This window comes from Coloeus monedula (genome assembly GCF_965178545.1).
Source record: "Coloeus monedula genome assembly, chromosome: 1".
In the NCBI taxonomy this organism is placed as follows: domain Eukaryota; kingdom Metazoa; phylum Chordata; class Aves; order Passeriformes; family Corvidae; genus Coloeus; species Coloeus monedula.
In genome coordinates, this window is record NC_138781.1 from 20,525,750 (window position 1) to 20,547,401 (window position 21,652).

General features: G+C 38.8%; 1 protein-coding gene across 3 annotated transcripts; it reads left to right on the plus strand.

The window, feature by feature from the left end:
* Positions 1–717: 717 nt before the first annotated feature.
* On the plus strand, positions 718–20,234 carry HACD1 (3-hydroxyacyl-CoA dehydratase 1). 3 transcript variants are annotated; one of them, XM_082284483.1, is made up of 7 exons: positions 718–955; positions 4,979–5,096; positions 6,313–6,331; positions 6,413–6,501; positions 9,174–9,295; positions 11,683–11,861; positions 13,342–20,234. In XM_082284483.1, the coding sequence occupies exons 1-7, from the start codon at positions 828–830 to the stop codon at positions 13,422–13,424; spliced, it is 738 nt and encodes a 245-aa protein (XP_082140609.1). In that variant the 5' UTR covers positions 718–827; the 3' UTR covers positions 13,425–20,234. The 3 variants fall into 3 exon arrangements, with proteins under 3 accessions (XP_082140609.1, XP_082140611.1, XP_082140610.1); XM_082284485.1 differs by having other exon boundaries at positions 13,377–20,234; XM_082284484.1 differs by having other exon boundaries at positions 6,419–6,501.
* The last annotated feature ends 1,418 nt before the right edge of the window (positions 20,235–21,652 follow it).

The following is a 21,652-nucleotide window of genomic DNA, read 5'->3' on the forward strand; positions in this document are numbered from 1 at the left end:
CTTAGCTGTGGAAATGAGGAGCCTGCCCCAAGTAGCAAGTGGCATCCCCAGGCTAGCAGAGATGAGCCAGGTGTCAGGATAGTGGGTGCAGCCCACACTCTTGAAGGGTCATGTCACATCAACCTTGTTCAGGCTAAGGCTGTCCCCATTCCAGAGCCAGTCCCAGCAATGCTACCTATGCTGGCTTAGCTTCCCTGTGCACTTGCACAGAGAGTGAACTTTTACAAGGTAACATGAATATTCGAATGTCATCCTTCAGTCTGACAGCTGAGTGCTCTTCAGGCCCTTGGAAGAAATTTCCCCTTCTCATGTGTGGGCCTTAGTCCTCCTCGGGTATTTAGGGTGGTATTTATGGAGACCTACCAGACTCTCGAAGTCACCCTGGCAGGTGGCTGCTTGGCCTTCGAGGTGGGGGCCTGGGCATATTCCCACCAGTCGGGCTCTGGCCAGACTCCCAGGTGTTCAATCTCAGACACACATTTCTGTGTTTCCAAGAACCGCGCTATTTTTTGTCACTTTTTCTGATGTGGGCTGTGCCCGCTGCTGCTGCCTGACGGTCAGCAGCAAGGCCGGGTACCATCCCATCAGGAGCTCCCTGCCGATGGAGGCTCGCCCGCCCCCGCAGGCTCTGGCTGACCCGGGGAGCCCCGCGGCGCGGAGGGAGGAGCGCGCAGGGCCATGTGAGCCGCTGGCGGCGGCAGCAGCCCTCGGGGAAGACAGATGGGGTGAGGGACAGCGCTCGGTCCGGCTGTCAGCGCGGCCCCAGCCCCGCCGCGGAGGGAGCCCCTCCTCCCCGCCGTGTGCGCCGTGCTCCCGGCCGGGGAACCATGGCGTCCAGCGAGGAGGACGGAGGCGGCAACGGCGCGGTGGAGGAGAAGGAGAACGGCAAGAAGAAGAAGCTCGGCGCCCTGGCTACGACCTGGCTCATCTTCTACAACGTCGCCATGACCGCGGGGTGAGCGGGCGCGGGCGGCAGCGCGGCGCCTCCGCGGGGCGCAGAGCGGCAGAGCCGGGGCGGCGCGGCCGGGGCGCGGCGGGGCCGGGGGGCGGCCGGGCGGGAGAGCCGGAACGCGGGGGAGCCGCCGGGAGCGGGGCTCTCCTCGGCTGCTGGGCATTGCCTAATACGGTGCAGCGCTGCCAGCCGCCGGCGCGTCACCCCGCGCCCGCCGCGGAGGTTAAGTATAGCCGGGACCGGAATGCCGGGCGGGGGAGCCGCGTCCCGCGGCACGGCCTCGCCGGATGCGGAGGGGACTGCTGGCCGCCCGCGGGGAGCCGACAGCGCTCCTCGGTGCCGCCGGCGGCTTCACGGCCTGGGTCCCGCGGGGGGCGGCGCGCTCGGGCCGGTGCGCCCCGGCTCGGAGCTGCAGAGCCCGCCCCGGCTCCCGGCAGGCAGAGCCCGCCCCGGCTCCCGGCAGGCAGAGCTGTCCGGAGCCAGCGCGGCCCGCGGCGCCCGCGGGCGGTAGGGATGAGCGGGGACCGGTGCAGGGGGAAGAGCTGCAGTAGCCCAGCAGGTTAATTTGAGCTTGTGCTCCGTGCTGCGAGGCTTTGCTGTGAGAAAAGCGGGTATTTATTTTGAATAACAGATCGTAAGAGCTGTCAAGTTTATGATGTTAGCGCTCGAAGCACGTATTGTCACTTCTTCAAAATTTTCCCTGTTCACTAACTCTCGGGGAAAAAACCCCAACCCATTAATTTCCACATGCTTAAAAGAAAGCGAAGAACTAAACATTTTATAACTTCTAGGGCGATATTCATCATGAGAACAGTTTTACTTTGGCTATCAGTGGGTGATCTCTCTGCCCTTTGAATCCCGTAGAGTAAAACTAACACGCCGCTGTTGAGGCAGGAGCTTAAGCACTGATGGAGAAAGCCAGGAATGAGATCGTAATGGCTTTCTTCTCACTGGCAACTGTGAATCTTGAATATGTATTCAAGTCTGTTCATATATTATTGCAGCACTTCTTGAAAAGTGCTTTTACGTGAGGTTAATGTTACCTCATTGAATTACCAGTCTCGTGCTCCATGTGTGAATTTGCTAATGAACACTGACTCTTGCCACTCTCTTTTATATGTCTCTAAAAGATTATCGAACCATATTAGTTTTGACCTTAGGTGCAGCTTCAGTATCTCCCACTTCCTTCTCTCCCATTTTCCATTAATATCAAAAGGAATTAAGACATGCAAAATTGGATTTTTTTTTATGTTGAAACAGAGAAAAAAAGAGATAGGATTAAATTCTTATAATCATTTATGGGTACAATTTATATCTATTTTAGCTTATCTTTGTTTCTAAAAGAGATTTAAGAGACTCAGATGACAGATCAATACCCAATCTTGCTGAAAGTTCCAACTGGAGATGCTGCCTTTATTAGAGAAAGTGTTTTCCATTTCCTGGTGATTCGTAATACTCAGTACAAGGGCTTTCCTGAGATCCAAAGTCAAAGCCACTGACAGCTAAATAAAACCATCTACAGAAATTTATGTCCACATAAAAAATCATTTAAGAAAAATACATTTGCAGTCTTTGATTCTGAGTGTCATCCAAGATTACTTCTCTCTGCAATGCTTTGGTTGTGGAATGAGGTGCAGAAAATGCCTTGTTAGGTTAAATGTATTATGACTTCTCAGTCTAAGTCTCAGACAGAGCTGTTGCTGTCACATTTGTGCTGCCAGCTGGATGTAAACTCACTGTCACCTTCCTCTTGTCAAACACTTCACTATAAAACAGGGCAGCTTCACTGTGAAAGACTAGCAGTGATATTCCAGTAATTCCTCGTTTCCACAGTGGTGGCAGAGAACCTGAAATAAACGCGCTCATATTTAAAATCCGTTATAAAATCTTAGTAACACTTGTGGGGGAAAATTTTGGCGCGCTGACAGATTGGATTCATGGGCTTAAAGTAGAAGGGATCAAAGAGGGGAATCATTCCTGCTGTGTGGGGAAGCCTTACTAACTCTGTGAGTTTGAAATGCTGTCTTGAGGTGCTGGAATGGGGCAAACCAAGTGACTGCATAGCAGTAGCTGCCATGTGTAGGAGTTGTTAAGGGGCTGATACTGGAGTCCGTGCCATCCGAGGTGAACAGGGAGCTGACAGTATCCATGTGGCTCTCATGCTGTCACAGCAGAACGGATCTGACCAAAGATTACTATTTTCCTGGTACCCTGGTTCCAGTGCTAGCCTGTACCTTATGCTCAGGGAGGAGTATAAGAAGATGAGTTAAATATTTATCCAAATGCTTATGTAAATATTTCTCTGAATATTTATAATCTCTCTGAATCTGCCTCTGAGTATTTCTAAGACCGTTCTGCTTTGACACTTGGGCCCTTCCTTAGCCAGAGCTCATGTCACTGTAGAATATACTTGCTATGGCTTTATGGAGAATGAAAGGACTGAGTAATTGTTCCCAGCAACATCAGAGAAAAAGCTAAACTAAAATTTTTGTCATTTTTGATTTTTATTTTTACCTCTCAAAGTAGCCATCCATAGCTCTTGTTATGCCTATGTCTATATTAAAGAATTTTTATATTTTCTTAGTGGTTTTGGATTGAAACCTGAAGTTTTCAGTCTTCTTGCTAATATGATGTTTTAAGAATGAGGTATAGGTCTGAAAGGCTGAGAGAGTTGGGTTTTTTCAGTGTGGAGAATGGAAGGCTCCATGGTGACATTATTGCAACCTTTCAGTTCCTGGAGGGAGCCCACAAGAGACCTGGAGAGGGACTTTTCATAAGGGCTTATAGTGATAGAATGGCTTTAAGTTATAACGGCTTTAAACTGAAAGAGAGAAGGTTTAGATTAGATATTCGGAAGAAATTCTTTACTCGGAGGGTGATGAGGCACTTGCAGAGGTTTCCCAAAGAACCTGCAGATGCCCCATTCCTGCAAGTGTTCAAAACCGGGTTGGATGGGGCCCTGAGCAAACTCATCTAGTGGAAGGTGTCCCTCCATACAGCAGGGATGGTTGGAGCTAGATGATCTCTAAGGTCCATTCCAACCCAAACAATCCTGTGGTTAAGGAACATCTAGTACACTGTTTTGAAAATCTTAATTATATAAAAATGGGTTTATTATGTGGAGGGAATTCCTCATGCCTTGGATTATTTTACAGTCTGGGCTGGTTGTGGGATCAACTCACAGTTTAGAAGTTTATTTTTTTAATCTCAATTTCCATTCCAAATCTCAATTTAAGTTTTATATCAAATTCTACTATGATTAAAAGATATTGTTACTTTTTCTTTATTTTACATTGGAAGGGTTATTAGCTGCCATTGTTGTTCAGTTTCCTAAAAAACCCCAGAAAATATTATCCAACCCCCTCAAATGTGCTAGTTAAATATATCTGCTTCTGGAAGTCAGGAGCATAGAACACCTGTCTTGCAGCACTTGGGAGTCTGATTTTTTAATCAAGTTTTAGAACACTTTTCAACACTTTTGAAAAGATAATTGTAGTGGTAACTTCATGTGGACAATCACAAACATTGTGAAGCATAAAGATCACCAGTCAGTCCTGAAATTGGTGAGTTAAGGGGCCATGAGAAATGTAAAACTGATGTGCATAAATTCTGGTTCTTTACTTTTACAAACTTGCAACCCAGTGACTTCAGTGCCAAGCTCATCATGTGGTTTCAAATAACAGTATTTAATAGTCAAGATGCATGAGGATTTACTAGTAAAAATATGTAGTCACTAGCTAGTGAAAAGTCTTATGGATGGGTGGTTTTGGGGGGTTCCCTCAATTAAGTCAGTCCTCTGAAGGTAGTAAGTTATCCTCCATCCTTTTCCAAGTAAAGAGATGAGTGTAATGTTTACATAATATTATATAATATTTATGTTTAAAGATATTTTTGATGATCTAAGAACACCGACAAGTGAAGAATCAAAGATAATCCATGAAGAAAAATGCTCTGCTAAATTATTTACAATGGATGGATATTTTTAGAATTCTAATTTGAAATGTATCCATTCTCTTTCTTTTATAGGTGGCTGGTATTAGGTATTGCCATGGTGCGGTTTTATATACAGAAAGGAACACATAGAGGCTTATTCAGAAGCGTTCAAAAGACGCTTAAATTTTTCCAGACATTTGCTTTGCTTGAGGTAAATTTTTAACATTAGTTTGCTTTACTGGATGCTGCATATCACAGGCAAAACACATTATTATCCTGAATTTAAAATAAAAATATTATATTAGTACTAAAAGCCTTTTTTACTTTATTATTTAATGAAGATTTGGGGGTGGGAAAGATGATTACTTGAAACAAACGGGCACATGTTTTTCAAACTTAATTCTAATATTTCTTTAAATCAGACAGTGCCTGGTAACTGCTTTGATTTGAGAGTCTTAAATGCAAAAGGCAAAATCTTGAAGGCATTACAGCCAGCAGATCAGCCCTCCAGTGTAGTAGAATCTCATGACCATCTCAGAGAGTATAGGTTACCTATAATTCTTTATACTGGACTTACTATCCTTCTGTGCCTTTCCTGCTTCTGCTTATTGCGAGACTGGATTCACATACCCCATATAATCCATTGCAACGGGGTCTGTGCCAGATGTGCAAAGTATTCTTTAAGTAATACTTTTGCAAACTATGCACTAGTGGTCTCAGTTCTGGTACGTCTTTGGAATGAAGCTTGGGTTTATGGAGCACTTGCAGTTCTTTCCCAGGCACAACGAAGAGTGCCTGTTGACATTTTAACTTTTTTCCTCAATCTGCCTATGACATCTCAAGTTCAAACAACTATTAAAATCATGTCACCAGCTGTATATAGGCTTTTGTGCTGTTAAACTTACACAGTAAGTAATTCTATTCAAACCTGCCAAAATAATAAAAAGTACTTCATGCACTAAACATTACTGACCAGAAAATACATTATATTTAAAGCTTCATAGCTGTCATTGACAAAAGTATAATAATGTTATTAATCTGTAATGAATGCAGGACATTTGAAAATTGCTGTGTATTTAGTGTTCCTTATATGACTTCCTCTACGCTTTTCTGTAAAATTCTTCTTTGAATAAGGTAAAGGAAGGGAAGCTTACTAGCTGAAAAAAATGCTTTGTAAGTATCTAAATGTCTAATATTTACAATCAATTTGGAAAACAAATGTCTTTCATGTATTTGCACAGCTCAGATATTGAGCCCATCCCAACACTGATTGCGAGGGCTCTGCAATGTATTTCTTTTTTAAGACTGTTAGTGGGAGACAAAAACCAGAATTGAGCCTAGGTTTATATTAATACCAAGAGGCCATGTTTCTAGGGTAGCTAGTAACATGCTGCACATAGTAACCTCTGACTTACTTTTATTTACAGGTAATCCACTGTGCAGTTGGTGAGTTCTTTGTTTTAGTTTCTCCTGTAATTAGTTAAAACATGAATTGTGGAACAGAGATAACATGTTTCTCTTTTTAAGGAATAGTTCGCACATCTGTGCTTGTGACTGGGGTCCAAGTGAGTTCAAGAATCTTCATGGTGTGGTTCATTGCACATAGTATAAAACAGGTATGTGTGTGAGCAAATTATGTTTTGATAGCTTTTAAGGAGAAGCTATTAATACAGTTCTCATTTCACTAGGAAGACCAATTTAAAAATTAATTATATTCCTACAGAGAATACTTACATACTTGAGTGCAATTTTGGAACTTAGGGTTACAAAATGGAATTTGTGTGATTCTTCCCAGGATACTGAGCCTGGGTCTTAGTTGTGAGTTGGCAGTGTCTTCAGCATCATGCCCTCTGTGGTCTGCCTAAGTGAAATCAATGACTACTCCTATTATTTATGAGTAAAACTGCCCCAGTGTTAACAGTTCCCTTTCAAAAATTTTAATAAGCACTTGCTGAATTAATCTAAAGAAATTGTAAATTTATGTCTTTAAATTTATGCCTTAAATGGAATTCACCTGGATAAACATGGTTACGATTTTGCAATTTTTTTAGAAACCTTCTCAAAATTTTAATGTTATGGTAGCATAACATTTGATGACATCCAGCATGTCACAATGGCACTTAAGGACTGTGTAAATGACAATAGTTTATTTGCCTGGCTGTAGGTGGCTACTATAAGGCTAGTGATCCATTAGCAGAATGAAACAAGCAGTTCACAGCTAGTAGGTAGGACATTAAGTGCAGCTTGTGAGGTGTGCTTTCTATGAAAGGTATGTAAAAAAATTATGTGATAGATTTTGTGCTCCTGAATTTATTCAGAACTTGAAAAGCTGAGCCATTAAACTGTCTCACCAGCAGATGGCCTTTCTGCAGATGGATTACCTTAGCACCTGCCTCAGTTATTAAATCTTCAGTTCTCTAGAGGACTTGTTTTCCACACTGCATCTTTTCCTTTACTATCAATTTTCTTAACATGGAATAAATTAAATAGGCTTTTCATAGGTTTTTTGTTGTTGTTGCTTTCTTCTTTTTTTTTTTTTTTTTTTTTTGGTAAGCTAAGTGTTTTTATCTTTTTCTGTAAAGCAAAATGTCTCAAAGATTAACTAGATTTTTATATTGAATGTCTACATGTGAGCTGGTCTATAGCACTGCATTTTGCCATTTTTTATTATCTGCAGTGGATCTTTAGCATATCCAGCAATTTCTTTTATTTCCTCTATCAACACTACTGTAGGCCAAGCTGTGTCCAAAAAAAAAATATATGCCTGAATGTATGTCTGATTGTATTTCATGCTGTTATTGCTTAGGAGGCATGAATGTTCAGGGTCACTTTAGGTGGTGAGAGGCACGTCAGTGATAATAGCAAGAGCCAGACTTCCCCTCTTGACTGCAGATTTGCAAGGCAGCAGATAGGAATTCTCTGCACACTTATTTAAAGCTCTTCTGCTTGGATTTAGCACTGTGACATGAATCCAAGTTTGAGTTATCAATGTTTGTCTCTAACTGCATGAGGCAAAGAACAGCCTAATTCTGTCTTTACCTTTGCTTGTTTGTTTGGGTGTCTTTGCACTTCAGTTGTTGCTATTTATTTGTGATTTTGGTGCTATTTTTATGTCTCCATTTTCTTTATCATGTTGCTGAAATCCTTCTGCTAAAAGTGCACCTTCTTTGACACATTGAGGGTGCGATTTTATGAGCAGTTATAGTTCTTCTTGATTTTTGACAGTTGTGGATTTTCAGCATCTTGGAGATAGATTAAGCTTTGTCTCCATGTTGCATTTTATTTTGAAAAATCATTTCCCTCTTTTGTAATTTTAACAAAACTTGTGTTGCTTTATTCTATTTCACAGACATCCCTGGAGCTTTTCAGCTTTCAGGCACAGAAGTGTATTACAAAATTCCTCCCCTCTTAAAGACAAGAAAATTACTTGTGTGTAATTCTTCCTCACAGAAGGTAGTGTTTGTAATAGATCCCCAGGTGCCTTCTTTGTGTGTGGGGACTTTTGTTTATTTGTTCACTCAGTGAAAAAGAACTCGTGTTTTGAAACAGCAGAGATGTGCTACCTACCAATGAGGCAGTTTAATGACTCAGAACTTAAATCTTAAATGGGATTGTTCAGTGAGTTTACCCAAAGATCCTGATCTACCACCTACTCTTTATTTAGTGAGCCATCTGTGCTCCAGCTCCTTAACTATCTTAGAGCTCCCTGAAGTCTGCCAAACCTGATCTTCTGTGACCAGGTTCCAGTTAGTAGGTTATATAAAGCAATTCCTTTTGTCTGATGCTTCATGGAGATGTGCATTATGCATTGAGGAAGAAGCAAATATAAAGTAAGAGAAAGTTTAGGAAATTGAGTAGTGAAATGCAGAATGATTAAAAAGTGATTATGAGAAGACATATCTTCTGTATCACTTTTGTGTTCCTTCTGTTTTGAGGAGTAAGAAGGTAAACAAGTAGGTCAACCACAAATAAAAGAAGGATAGTTAGATGTGTGGTGGAAATGCAGGTAGAGAATAAAGAGGAGGAATAAGCTTAATTATAGAGTTTTATGTTTTGATATTTGCATAATGGATAAATATTGCTCAGTTGGCAAATGTCTGTATGTTAGTAAACACACATGATAATGAAATGTACATGGTAATGGATTCAGCATATCACTTTTGTGACAAAACTTACTTTCTTTACAAGATGCTAGTTCTGCTCTATGTATCTTAGAGAAGTCTGTTGCAGTTTGCACAGAAAAGAAGCTTAAGGATGAAGAAAATGTTGGTTCTTTATAATTCTGCAGATCCAGAATGAGGAGAGCGTTATTCTTTTTCTGGTCGTATGGACTGTGACAGAGATCACTCGATATTCCTTCTACACATTCAACCTGCTCAACCATTTGCCATACTTCATTAAATGGGCCAGGTGGAGATGTCTTGCACTTGAGTTTCTCAGGATTCTGTGCATGTTGGTTTCACGCATGCTGAACTAACACACAGGAGAGCAGATGTTTGAGCTTTGGTTTTGTGTCAGCAAAGTGCAAGTCGGTTGCTTACAGTACTTGGGATCATTTTTGCTTGGTTTAAGATGTTAAAAATATTTTAGCTGAGAGCTTTGGGGTATGGTTTTTTCTTTGCTTTCTGTGCCTCACAGTTTGAACTCTGCTTTCACTTAATTTTTTTCCTTTATCTTTGGAGTCATCTTTTAATTTGCAGTGTGACGATGCTCTTGAATACCATGCCCAAAATTAAGCACATGTTCTAGTCATTGAAAACGTGGGAATCGTTGTCACTCAGTCTGTGTTATTACTACTTTACAAGAAATTCTGCTTTATCAGAGCTTCTGTAAGATTATATCCATGTAGTGAAGTTAAATACTGACTTAGTTTAGCCCACCAAAAATTGTGTTCCATATCAAAACTATTTTGATTTTGAAGCATACTTAAGGTTGTCCACCTAATCCACATACACTACAGAGATGTGTTTTTCGGAGAGTTAACTGAAATAGTATTCTGTGTAGTCATTATTTGAAAAATACATTTAAGGCAGACTTACTATGTTAGAAGAAAAATATCTAACCTACATTCAGTGCAGGCAACTCTTATTTTAAAGAGTTTGTTTGTTGTTTTTCTTTATTTTTGTTTTATAGATAATGCAGGTTTGTTGCTTCTAATGCACTTCTTTGATATGTCTGATATTTATGTCTATTCTTATAAAATATTATCTTTTTGCTAGTGCCTAAGTTAGAGACTTGTTTAAGCACTAAATGACAAATTTAAAGATAGGCAGATTGGCTATCATCAGTAGCTTTTTATACAGACTTCAGAAAGAGAAATGCATTCAGAACATATTACATTGACAGATAATTATTTTTGCCATCAGGTCAGTGTCCCCTGAATAACAGAATTTTGTTTCCTTAATATAGACAATAGGGAAAAACTGACATCTCACAGAAGAGATATATGGTGAAATATTAATAGAAACAAAACATATGAAAAGGTATTATTTTTTCATAGAGTCCAAAATATCCCATCAAGATTCATAGATAAACAAACAGCACTGGGCATAAATTCAGTACCAAGAGAGATGGAATTTCTGATCTTTACCTTATAACTGCATAGAGACAAACTATATGTAAGGCATCAGCTCCTTATCTAATCTACATTCTTCCCCTAATCTACATTCTTCTTGGTGCTCCCAAGCAATGGTACAAGGGGCAAAGGGCAGAAACTGATGCACAGGAAGTTCCACCTGAATATGAGGAAGAACTTCTTTACTGTGCAGGCGACCACACACAGGAACAGATTGTCCAGAGAGACAATCCAGTGTTTCCCTCACTGGAGATAGTCAAAAACCATCTGGACACAATCCTGTGCCATGTGCTCTAGGATAAACCTGCTTGAGCAGGGAGGTCCCTTCCAACCTGAACTATTCTGTGATTCTGTGATTCCCCTCATCTGTGAGTCTTCTAAGCCCTTCTGCTTCTAGGAGGGTTTCCTGCTTAGTTGCTGTTTTGGATCTCATTTATTTTGATCAGGGAGTGCACACTGTACCTTTCTCTCTGTGTGACAGCTCTCATTGCTGTTCCCTATATGAACTGGAGAATTGTTCCTTGGGAGAACCTGGACAGCACAAAGCCTATTAATTACAATTTTCATTTTGTCACTGCCTATGTGGCCTTTGGCATTCAAACCACATTTTCTTTAGACTGGATGCTTTGCCTTTTATTTGAACATCATCTCACTTAAAAATGGATCTGACAAGTTTCTAGCACTTTCTAGTAATTTTCCTTTCTCTTTTTATTCAAATTTCCATTAGTGGTAAATGTAGTATTCCCATGTTGCAGTGAGTAAAACAGCTTTTGATGTTTTTCAACATCTTCATTATCTTCAAGCAAATTGTAGTGCATACAGTTGACCCAGTGTGTGTGCACTGTGATGAAAATATGTAGGATCATCTGAATTTGGGATTCAGTCCTGGTCTGAATCCTGTCAGTGAAAACAGGAGTAAGATCAGTACACTTTAAAAAAATCATTATTGGAGACTAAATTTGAGGATTGTTTTATTAGAAAAACATAAAAACATTCTGATACTTCACTGTCTTCAAATAAAAGCACTGAGGAATGCATTCTCTTGTCAACCTAAGCAACTCTGTCAAAAGTAACTGAAACTGATATTCTGTGTCATCAGGATGTGGTCCTTGATTCTGGTGCAGGAGCTACTGTAATACATTGTAGTGCCACTAATAATAACAAGAGAAAATTTTAAGTTTATGGGGTGTTTCTCACAATTTTTTTTTATTTTTCAATGCAGATACAACTTTTTTATCATTTTGTATCCTGCTGGAGTTGCAGGTGAACTGCTAACCATATATGCTGCTTTACCCTATGTGAAGAAAACAGGAATGTTTTCGCTGAGACTTCCCAACAAATATAATGTCTCCTTTGACTACTATTACTTCCTTATTATTGTCATGTTCTCCTATGTGCCATGTAAGTATTATTTAACTGTAGAAACATATCAATGATATAATAATCAATCTTCAGTGATGCTATAAACACTGCCTGTATTAAAATTTGCTGAACACTTTCTACTATAAAAGCCTGCTTTCTCTTGTTCCAAGATTCAGTGTGCTTTAATTGGTTGGACTGAAATTTTCTGTCCTGTGACCTGCTTAGGAACATAAGCTGCCTTAAAAATTTCAATGAAAACGCTAAAATTATTTCTCAGACTTGGACAAAGTACGAAAACTTTTTGCTTACACACAGAAATGTCTGTAACTGTGTCGCTGAGACTTTCTAGTGCCTCTCCCACTTTGAGTAATGGCTTAAAATTGGTCCTGCAAGTTGTGCCAGAGATTTGCTGTGGCTTTTTTGCTACTAATATCCATTTACCTTGGAAAAATCACCGTCCAAGCATGCTCAGGAAAAACTTGAAGCAGTATTCTCCAAGATTTCATTTCACAGAAGTCAACCCCCCCAAAATCTCTCTGAACATCTGCAGTCCCTGGTTTTATCAGTTTGTGCTTGTACTTGCACATACCAGAAGCCATGGAGATAACAGTAGGGACAGTATCTGTCTTTTGCTTCCAGTGTTATTTCCACTGCTAACTAAGCAGTGAAGACAAGGAGAAAGCAAACTGATATACCAGATATTCCACCATGAATGGGGCTAGACCAAACTTGGCAAATATAATATTTTAGATAATATTAATAATAGAATATATAACAGATTTTTTTTTTTATGATCCGTACATTGAGGCAGCAGATTAGGGAGAGAAATTGAAAAGCAGGAAAATTGAAGTTAAAAGGTCTGTGATCTGCATTCATGAAAGGTATTCTTTTGAGAAGGTGACCTTCAATATGGACTTTTACTATATGCATGCACACTGAAATTTTTTGTCCCAAGAAATCATGAAGGCCAAGAAGAGAGATTTATGTCAGTAAAAAATATTCTAAGGTGTGATAACTTACTAACAGTTTTACATCTGTTTATGTAACAATACTTCAGGAATAAATCCAGTTTTCTCACCATTAAATATAAGGATCTACTCTGTCAGCAGGACAGTAATATAATAGATGGCCGAGAAACAGAAAAGAGGGATCTCCTTACTTCAGACTTGAACAAGTAGGGTAAATTTGTATCCTCCTCCAAATATTAATTCAAACATGCTTAGGACAGATTTGAAGGCTTCAAGCACCACCAGAATGTGGTTGAATCCTGTTTCTACAAGGAAACTGTTGGGGCGAAGTTCCTTGAACACAAGGTATTCAGGGGGCCTTGTCTGAGCTTTGAGTAATTACTGTTTTTCACATCACTGCAATGTTCATGACTTGTTATTTACCTTAATCAACTCAACCACTGTGTGCCATAATTTTTACTCAGTTCATCATTCTGTAAAATTGTGGTTTTCCATTATGTGATCTGTTGAATTTTTTCATCTAATTTGCTTTCTTCTATGCTTTGATCAAGTATTTCCACAACTCTACTTCCACATGCTGCGGCAGAGAAGAAGGGTGCTTCATGGAGAAGTGATTGTGGAAAAGGACGATTGAGTCAAGCTGTGTAACCATGGTGCTTTTAGTGGAAAGGAAAAGAAAAGAGGGTAAAAACCCAAAACTTCCTCTGATTTTTCTGAGTCCAAGTTTTAAAACATGGAACAAGAATAAACGACTGTGCCTAAAATATCATGGACTGTATTATTTTTGCAATTAATATATTTTCAGACCTACCTTTTCATCCTTGGATTCACTTTGACTTTTAATTGTTCATTTCTTCAAAGAAATTATTTTCTTATTTTCAATAGGTTGATGAGTAGCTTTAAGAATTAGAATAGTTGGCTACTGTGCCTTCTGTTCTGAAAGCTCTGTTATGACCTGTAGTCATTATCAAGAACAGAAGGAGAGTTGGTAAGTTGTACTGAAAGTGAGTCTTCTGGAAAACAGAGTTTAAATTACGTAATGATGTTTATCATAGACTAGGTAAATTTATTGTTATTTAAGCTTTATATTAAGTAATACCTTTCCAGTTATAAGTACTGTAGAATGTTGTTCGACATTTTTTGAATTACAGTATCACGCTGCAGAATTCCAGAAGAACTTTTGAAAGGAGCTGAATTCGTGATTGTCAGTGCAAATTTGGACCTCCCTGTACTTTCATTTGTTATTTAAAAGATACATAGAATAATAGATATAATATTAACTGGTTAAAAGTTTGTGCTGAGGTGTAAACATGATGTGTCTACCTTTCTCTGATCAGTGGCTGGAATGGGACTCCCTTGCAGAGCAAAGCTGATTGTCAGCATGTTTCCTATTCTACATTTAAATTAGGTATGCAGAAAAATCAGTATTGCATTGAAAAACTGTAGTTATGGTGAGATATTTGACTTCTTATAATAGCTCAGTGGGATAAAATATATTTGAAATAGCATCTTAAAATATAAATTGTGCTTTAATTCATCCCATTGGGCAACTTTAATTGCTCCCTCCCCATTAATTGTTTATACTGTGTTAACCTAATTCTATTTCATGTCTTCAGTAATCTGCAAGAAGGATCTACAGTATATTAATAAAATTCATGGGTGATATTACACCATATCATACCTGAGTGGGAGAGGTCCAACAAATTAGACACAGCCTAAGAGATTCAGAAAAAAGGTGATATATTTGAGGAAACTTGGATACTTAGTGAGAGAGAGAAGATGGAAATGTAGTAATGTGGTATGAAGCCTTGAAACTGTAGGCAACAAACCTGTCTTGCTTCTGGCTTCACTAATGTCAAAAGAAGAGTATACCTATGTGGAAGAGCTGCATCAGGCAGCTGGAAATCAGAATACTTGTGATTTCTGAGGTAATTTCTGGAGTACAGTCTTATATTTTGGCTACCTCAGGGATGAAGAATTGGATAATCTGCTAAAAGCTCAGAGAACAGTAACAAAAGTAGTTGAAGTGAGGAAGAAGTCGGAAAGATTGAATCGTTAGTATGTATAATTCTTTGTTATATGACAAATACATGGAAGAGCTTTTCTAAGTATGAAGATGTAACTAGAACTGGTTATATGAATTTGAAACAAGGTAAATAGCCAATGAATGTCAGAAGAAAGGTCCTACCAATAAGATCAATTAGGTTACAGAATGACACGGTGCTTATCAATGCATACAGTGTCTTGGAAGGTTTTCAGTTAGAACTGGCAAGAGTTTGAACTACATACTTGAATAGGCAGTTTCCATTTTTAGCTTCAATGATACTATGATAATACAGCTTTTAAAAAATTTGTAGATACAGCAGAAAAAGCTGTATCAGGTAATTCAATTTAAAAAGCAAGGATTTTCTGTATCCCTAAATTTCAAATTCCATTTTGTGCCTTAAGTTTGGGATATTTATGCATGTCTTCATTACACATAAATGAGGTTCCTTTTATATGACAGGTGCATAGTGGACTTGAGACAGAACAGTTGTATTTCTTTAAATTTTAAAAGATGTAAACTTAGTATTCCTTAAATTTCACACAAGGTGCTCTAATTTAAGTTACTATTTCTGTTTTATATGCAGCTAAAATTTTTAAAATTTTTAAATATAAATGGCATTTACAACACCGAATCACAAAATAGTTGTGTTACATGTGTTCAGACTAGCAGTTGTAGGTGTTCAACATTCTTTGAGTGCTGTTTTATAAACTCCACTTGCTTTTTGATCTATGAGGAACATACTGGCACTTTTGGGACATATATCTCAGTTAGCAAGCAGAATAGTGTGATGAAATACTAGAAACTAAGATTAAACTAAGTTCTGTGTCTCTTTTTTTAGTGTCAGGGCAGCTCACTGAAGACCATAGCTATCAATTCATTGAAAATGCATTGGATACTTAAGGATGTGATTTGGAAATCCTTGGTCAGATGAGTGTATCCCACAGATAGTATTCCTTCTAAAAGGAATACTTGTGCTGTAAAAGTTTATTGTGTTTGTTTTCATTGTGGCCTAAGGATGTTATCATATATTAATCAATGACTTATTTTTATATTCTTTTATACATGTGAAATGAAAAAAATACAACACTGCTACAATCTTGGGTTGCACTTCCATAAAGCAACAATGTACAAGGTAATGATACCATTTAAAAACTGATTTACAGCTACAAAATAGTCTTGCTAAATAATGAATTAGTAAAAGTAAAGCTAAAGTTTACTTACCGTATCGCATTCAATGTTTTATAGACCAGAGAGATTGCCATGTAGATTAGTTTACATGGCATTTACCTAAAAAAAAGTAAGCAACATGTTCTTTTCTTCCTTCTCTTTTTTGACTGAAACCTTTCACTGAAGCCTCCTTTTCACAGAATCAGTAAGGTTGGAAAAGACCTCCAAGATCACAAAGTCCAACCTTTGACTGAACACCACCACATCAGCTAGACCATAGCACTAAGTGCAATGTACAGTTGCTTCTTGAATGCTTCCAGGGATGGTGACTCCACCACCTCCCTGGGCAGCCAGTTCCAATGCCTGACCTGCCTTTCCGTGGAGAAATTCTTCCTGATGTCCAACCTGAACCTCCCCTGGCACAGCTTGAGACCTTTTCCTCTTGTCTGGTTGCTGGTTGCTATTCTGTTAACATATCTTCTGAAATGTAGTGAGAATTGCAGGTAACATTTTCTTGCTATTGATTTCAGATGAGCTAGAATTTTTATCCTAGGTATCTTATTTAAATTTCAATATAACATTGTGAAACATTTAATTAACCTGTTAATAGACATTAAAGCTTAAGTATGATTTTCATATGGTGCTCTCTTTCCAACTTCTTTTTTACATCTGTCTTTTTTGTCTTCCTCTCTGCAATATTCCTAGTTTTCTAAAGCATTTAAATCCTCCTGCTTATGTAAGATTAGGAATGTATTCAACCATCAGCATCTCTAATGTTTGCGTGTAGTCTTTAACAAATTGTCATTATAAAGGTATTTTTTTACTTGTTCAATATATGCCTTTTGAAATGAATTCATATAGAGAATGGCCTTAGGAAACTTTTTGAATGGCAGTACAGAGGAATAGGGAGATTCCTTTTAATCAGGTGATATTTCCTACTATTGGTAGAAACAGAAAAAAAACACACCATCCTTTGTATAAACTCCACCTGAAACCAGCTGGATTTCTTGAGGTTCTCTCCAGCACTCACACACTGTGAAGAGCTGTTTTGGGACAGATTGGGTTGTTTCACACCTTGGCCCAGAATGTTTGGAGGTCAGATCCTGGCTTCAGGGCATGGGCAGCAGAAAGGAATATGGTGCTGAGATATTGCATCTCCTGCACTGTGTGCCAAGGGGTCACTGAGGCCATTGTGAGCAGTAGTTGATAGATGTCATTCCTCTCACCACGCAGGATGTGAGGTGAGAGGAGGCTCAGTGTGCTCTCATTACCTTCTGCCTAGGGAGCTCAGGAGATCAGCTGGGAGGATCTCAGTGCACAAAGGGTGTTTTTCTGTGTTTCAGAAAGGGCTTTCCCACTCCACTCAGCTATCTTTTGCTATCTCTTAGCCTATATGTCTTGAGATTACTGGTCTGCCAGGATGGGTATGGCATACCGCTCTCAACAGCGCAGTTCAACATTAACTGCCTTGGAGAAATGGTGCAGGGTCCTGTTTCTAATTCCCATTGAGCATAGCATTTAGCCAGGTTCGTGTTAATGGATAGATTGCAAGGCTAGTTAACAGGGAGATGCATTGAGACCCTTTCTGTGGCCAGATGGAACCTAACTTTTCTTGCCTAGATAGAAATATGTGCATTTTAAATCTAGGTCTAGCTACTGCTCTGACTGTGGTACTTGCACTCTTCACAGTAGCTAACTTCAGTGGATATTTGGATATGTGTATAATTACTAGATAAACCAGAATGAAACCAAATCACAGCCATTATAATAATTTATAATTTTAAATTCGTTGTTACATTAACAGTTTTTTAATTCAGCTCTTGCTTAATCTGCCTTAGAAAGAAAAAAAGGAAAGTTAATACAAATAAATGTTCTGCACTAGGCAGTAGGGCTTCATAAATCAAAATTTTCAGGCAGGCAAACTGGCTGCCGTTCATAAAGGATTGTTTAAGTGGGTTTTTTTGAACAAAAAAGTTGAAAGCTTTTCTGAAAATCAAGGTTTATTTAATAATGTGTATTTTAAAATGTGCTGAGACTTACTGTATTGTTTATCACCAGTTTACAATTTAAATTCATGCTGAACCTACAGTTTTTATAGATGATTAACTGTAGCCATTAAAATGTTTCATTCTGTGTTTGTTACAATGGCTGTTTAAAAAACAAACTCCCCATTTTTCTGCAGAGCTCTGTGTTCGCTTGCTAAAGTGAGTTGCAGTATTGTTATTGCCCACGATGCTTTGCCAGGCTGCTAAAGTGGCAGGTTTCAGTTTGCCAAGGGTAGCTCCATGAACTCGCTTCCAGGAGGGCACAGCTTCACAGTGGGTGGCACTCTTGGGTCAGTGTCAGGCACCGTGTGCCGCTGGCACCGTTCTCGGGGTCTCGAGTGCCTTCAGTAGGACTGACGGCTTTACAGATGGCCCCAGGTGATTCATCCCTATGACTTCCCAGATGGAGAAGACCTGTCTGGTGAACTCTTAGGTCACAAAAGTAAATCTGACAAGTGACCTGAGAGCTGTACCAAGAGAACTGTGGAGAACCTGAATGTTGGGTGACTCCAGCCCTCTCTAGGAAGCTGCTGCCAATTTCACGCCTGCAGCTGGTAGTGGCTGGTGATGTACGGTACATTCTGTGTCATGCTGTACCACCTGAAACATGTTGTCTTTTTATTCATACCTCTCTTGCCTCTCTGTTCAGTCTTGAATGTATTTGAATGTCCTTTCAGTTTATGGCTTTGTAAAAGTGTAAGTGCAGAAAAATTTAAGTGTATAGAATATGTATGTATAGAATTGCACTTAAAGTTTCTTAATAGTGTAAATGCACTGCAACTGCTTATTATTGTTATTTCTTCTGAAATGCATTATCATTAGAAGTTTACATGGACAGGAAAACAACACAATATGATACTTCTAATAACTTATTTATTTGCAAATATTATAATATTTTTTGGGATATAGATTCAGATATTTGTTTTAGAGATTGTTAATATTGTAGCATTGTAGAAAATAATCCTCAATTAAAAGACATATTCTAAACTTTGTTCTAGTTGATTTTTAAATTTTTTTTAGCATGTAGAAGTCAGTTCATACAAGCATGCAACATATTACCCCAGACTGGTATCTGTTTACAAATGCTATATTTTTTATCTAGAATTGTTTCACAAATTAATCTTGAGGTCCCCTGTAACATATTTACTCTTACCCAGACAGCCTTTTCATATTTCTCAAAGTATATTCCATAAAAAGTGTTAGGTTTGAGTAGTAATATTGGTTTATCAAAGAAGAGCAGAAAACACAGGACATTGAAGAGAATGTCAACATGTATGAAAAAAATTTTATTACAGTGGTCCTGAAATAGATGTTCCAGTAGTAGATGTTTCAGTGTTTTGGAACAGGACTTTTTTTTGGTATTAACCTTTGGGAGGGGTGGAGGCAGAGAACATCCTCTGGCTGTCCTTTGCTATGTGACTGACAATGACATTGCAGCTGTGAGGATTTTGTTGCCATGACTGTATGATAAAGCAGTATGTGAGCATTCACACCCACTTCTTTTGAATTAGGAATCAAGTGGTTGTAACCCCAAGGAGCTTAACTGCATACAAAGCTTAAATCCTGTCAGATGTATTATAATGGAGATGTAGATCTCCTAATCTGAAAGTCACAGAAATGGTCTTCTGATCTTAATTTACAGGACAGGATTTATGTGTCCTGGCCCTCTACCAAGGTTAAGCCATTCAGATTTCTATAGAAGCTAGTGGAAGAATAGTGACTGATCTCAACAGGAGTGTCGTGGCACATAGACGTTCATGTATTCTGTTCTGTGTAATTCTGGGTTTACCAGGAAAAGAGTGAGCTGTAGCCTCCCTGTTAGTACTGTCTGGGAGAGAGCCCAAGCTTCTTGTGCATTTGCTGTTGCACAGTGCACACTTCCTCCCAGCTTTGCAGGGCACCCAGCACTGCTTTCTGAGGAATGCTCCAGAACACCTGGAAATCTCCAGTGGTACACCACTATTGCATTACACTGATTTGAACTCAGCAGAGTTGTAGAAACTCCCTTCACATATCTACAAAAGTATCTTTAATTTCTGAAATTAATCTAGCTCCAGTGACACATCCCATTAAAAATAGGCAGGATAGATCATCCCTCAGAGCTGCTTGAACATTCCTAGCTTGAAATGCTGCCATCACTGAACAACTTTGATTTTCATATATAATCTCTTGGTGGTTTCTGCTCATACCCCATTCATAAGATGGCACTTCGCCTGCCCTTAAGTGGCTGTTCCAGATTTGGAAATTGCAAGTGACAAGCAAGAAAAGATTCAAATGGGTGTCCTGTTCCACACACCAAGCACCCTCCTGCGCTCGGAAGAGAATCTTGACTCCTGGGTGTGTAGTCACATTTGCATGCCTTTTAATTTATCATGTATGAAGCTGAGTAGTATATTATAGACCTTCAACTCATGAATAAAAGAAACAAATTTCATTACTGAAGACAGAAAATTTCATTTTATTCTGTAAATTAAGTCTGGGAAGACCATTAAGATTGAGACTCATTCAGTGACAAAATGGAGACAGGATTGTGGATCTTGCAAGTAACACCTGCTGCCAACTGAAAGCAAGGATATAACATTACTTCTGTTTTCATTCAAAATGAGGTGATATTACTGAGAATAAAAAAATGGAGTTCTTGCCAGAAGAAGTCTTTTACAGTGATCATCTCTGACCGGGGCTCAATTGATTTAACCTTCCAATCTCTACATTATATCCAGGCAACTCTTCACAAAAGAGTTATGTGTCTAGAAAAAAAAAAAAAAATGGAAACAATGCCACTAGAGGTTCTTAAATAGAAAATGTATTTTAGAATTCATGAGATATAAACACTTTTGAACATTTTCATACATTTGAGAAATGTTTATTTAAATAATTTGAAGATTTATTTAGTTAGTTAGTTCTCTGTTCTAACTACAATAATACAATGCTTGAAAAGGTGTTGGAAATGTAGAGAACAATGCCCCTAAATATGCTGGTATTGAATCTTTAAAAAGATGATCATATCTCAGGGTTACCGGAAAGAAAGCAGAGGCACAAACTAACTCTGCTTAAATTGAAAGAGTAGCTGAAATAGCATACATGCATGTTCAGCTCCACTTGATCCATAGGCAGTGTCCACTGTTGTCTTTTATAAATGTCACTGTGTTCATACTTGCCACAGAAGTTTTTTGGTTTTTTAAAATCAATATACATAAGAAGTTACTGGTGGTAGAAATGTGTCATTGTTATGTGCAACTTGAGTTGGAAAAAAGAAAAAAAGAGGGCATGGTATTTCCATTTCTCAACCCTTTTAAATTGAAAGATTGTCTTAAGAGCCATATTAGACAGTGTTGCCATCATATTTTTATTTTGCCATAAAACCAAATATAAGCTACTTTTTAGATTATTATTTTCCCACAATTTCTTTGCTGTGTGAAAATAAATCTATGGTCTTGGTGATTTTCTCAGTTGTCTCAGGGCCCTGCTATTTAACAGGTTAGCAGTAGTCCACAGCTGGAAGAACACTTCATTGTGATATTCCTAAATTGGTGCAATGGCTGCAGTCTTTAGGAATAACTTTATTCTCCCAAAAATTGCAGGATGAAGATAAAATATTCTATA

What these genes read in the sequence shown, in the direction of transcription:
- HACD1 (XM_082284483.1), top strand. Translation starts at nt 828, where the DNA reads ATGGCGTCCAGCGAGGAGGACGGAGGCGGCAACGGCGCGGTGGAGGAG. An exon ending in TTGCACATAGTATAAAACAG is followed by an intron (nt 6,502 to 9,173) that starts GTATGTGTGTGA and finishes ATAATTCTGCAG; the next exon opens with ATCCAGAATGAGGAGAGCGT. An exon ending in CATGTTCTCCTATGTGCCAT is followed by an intron (nt 11,862 to 13,341) that starts GTAAGTATTATT and finishes GCTTTGATCAAG; the next exon opens with TATTTCCACAACTCTACTTC.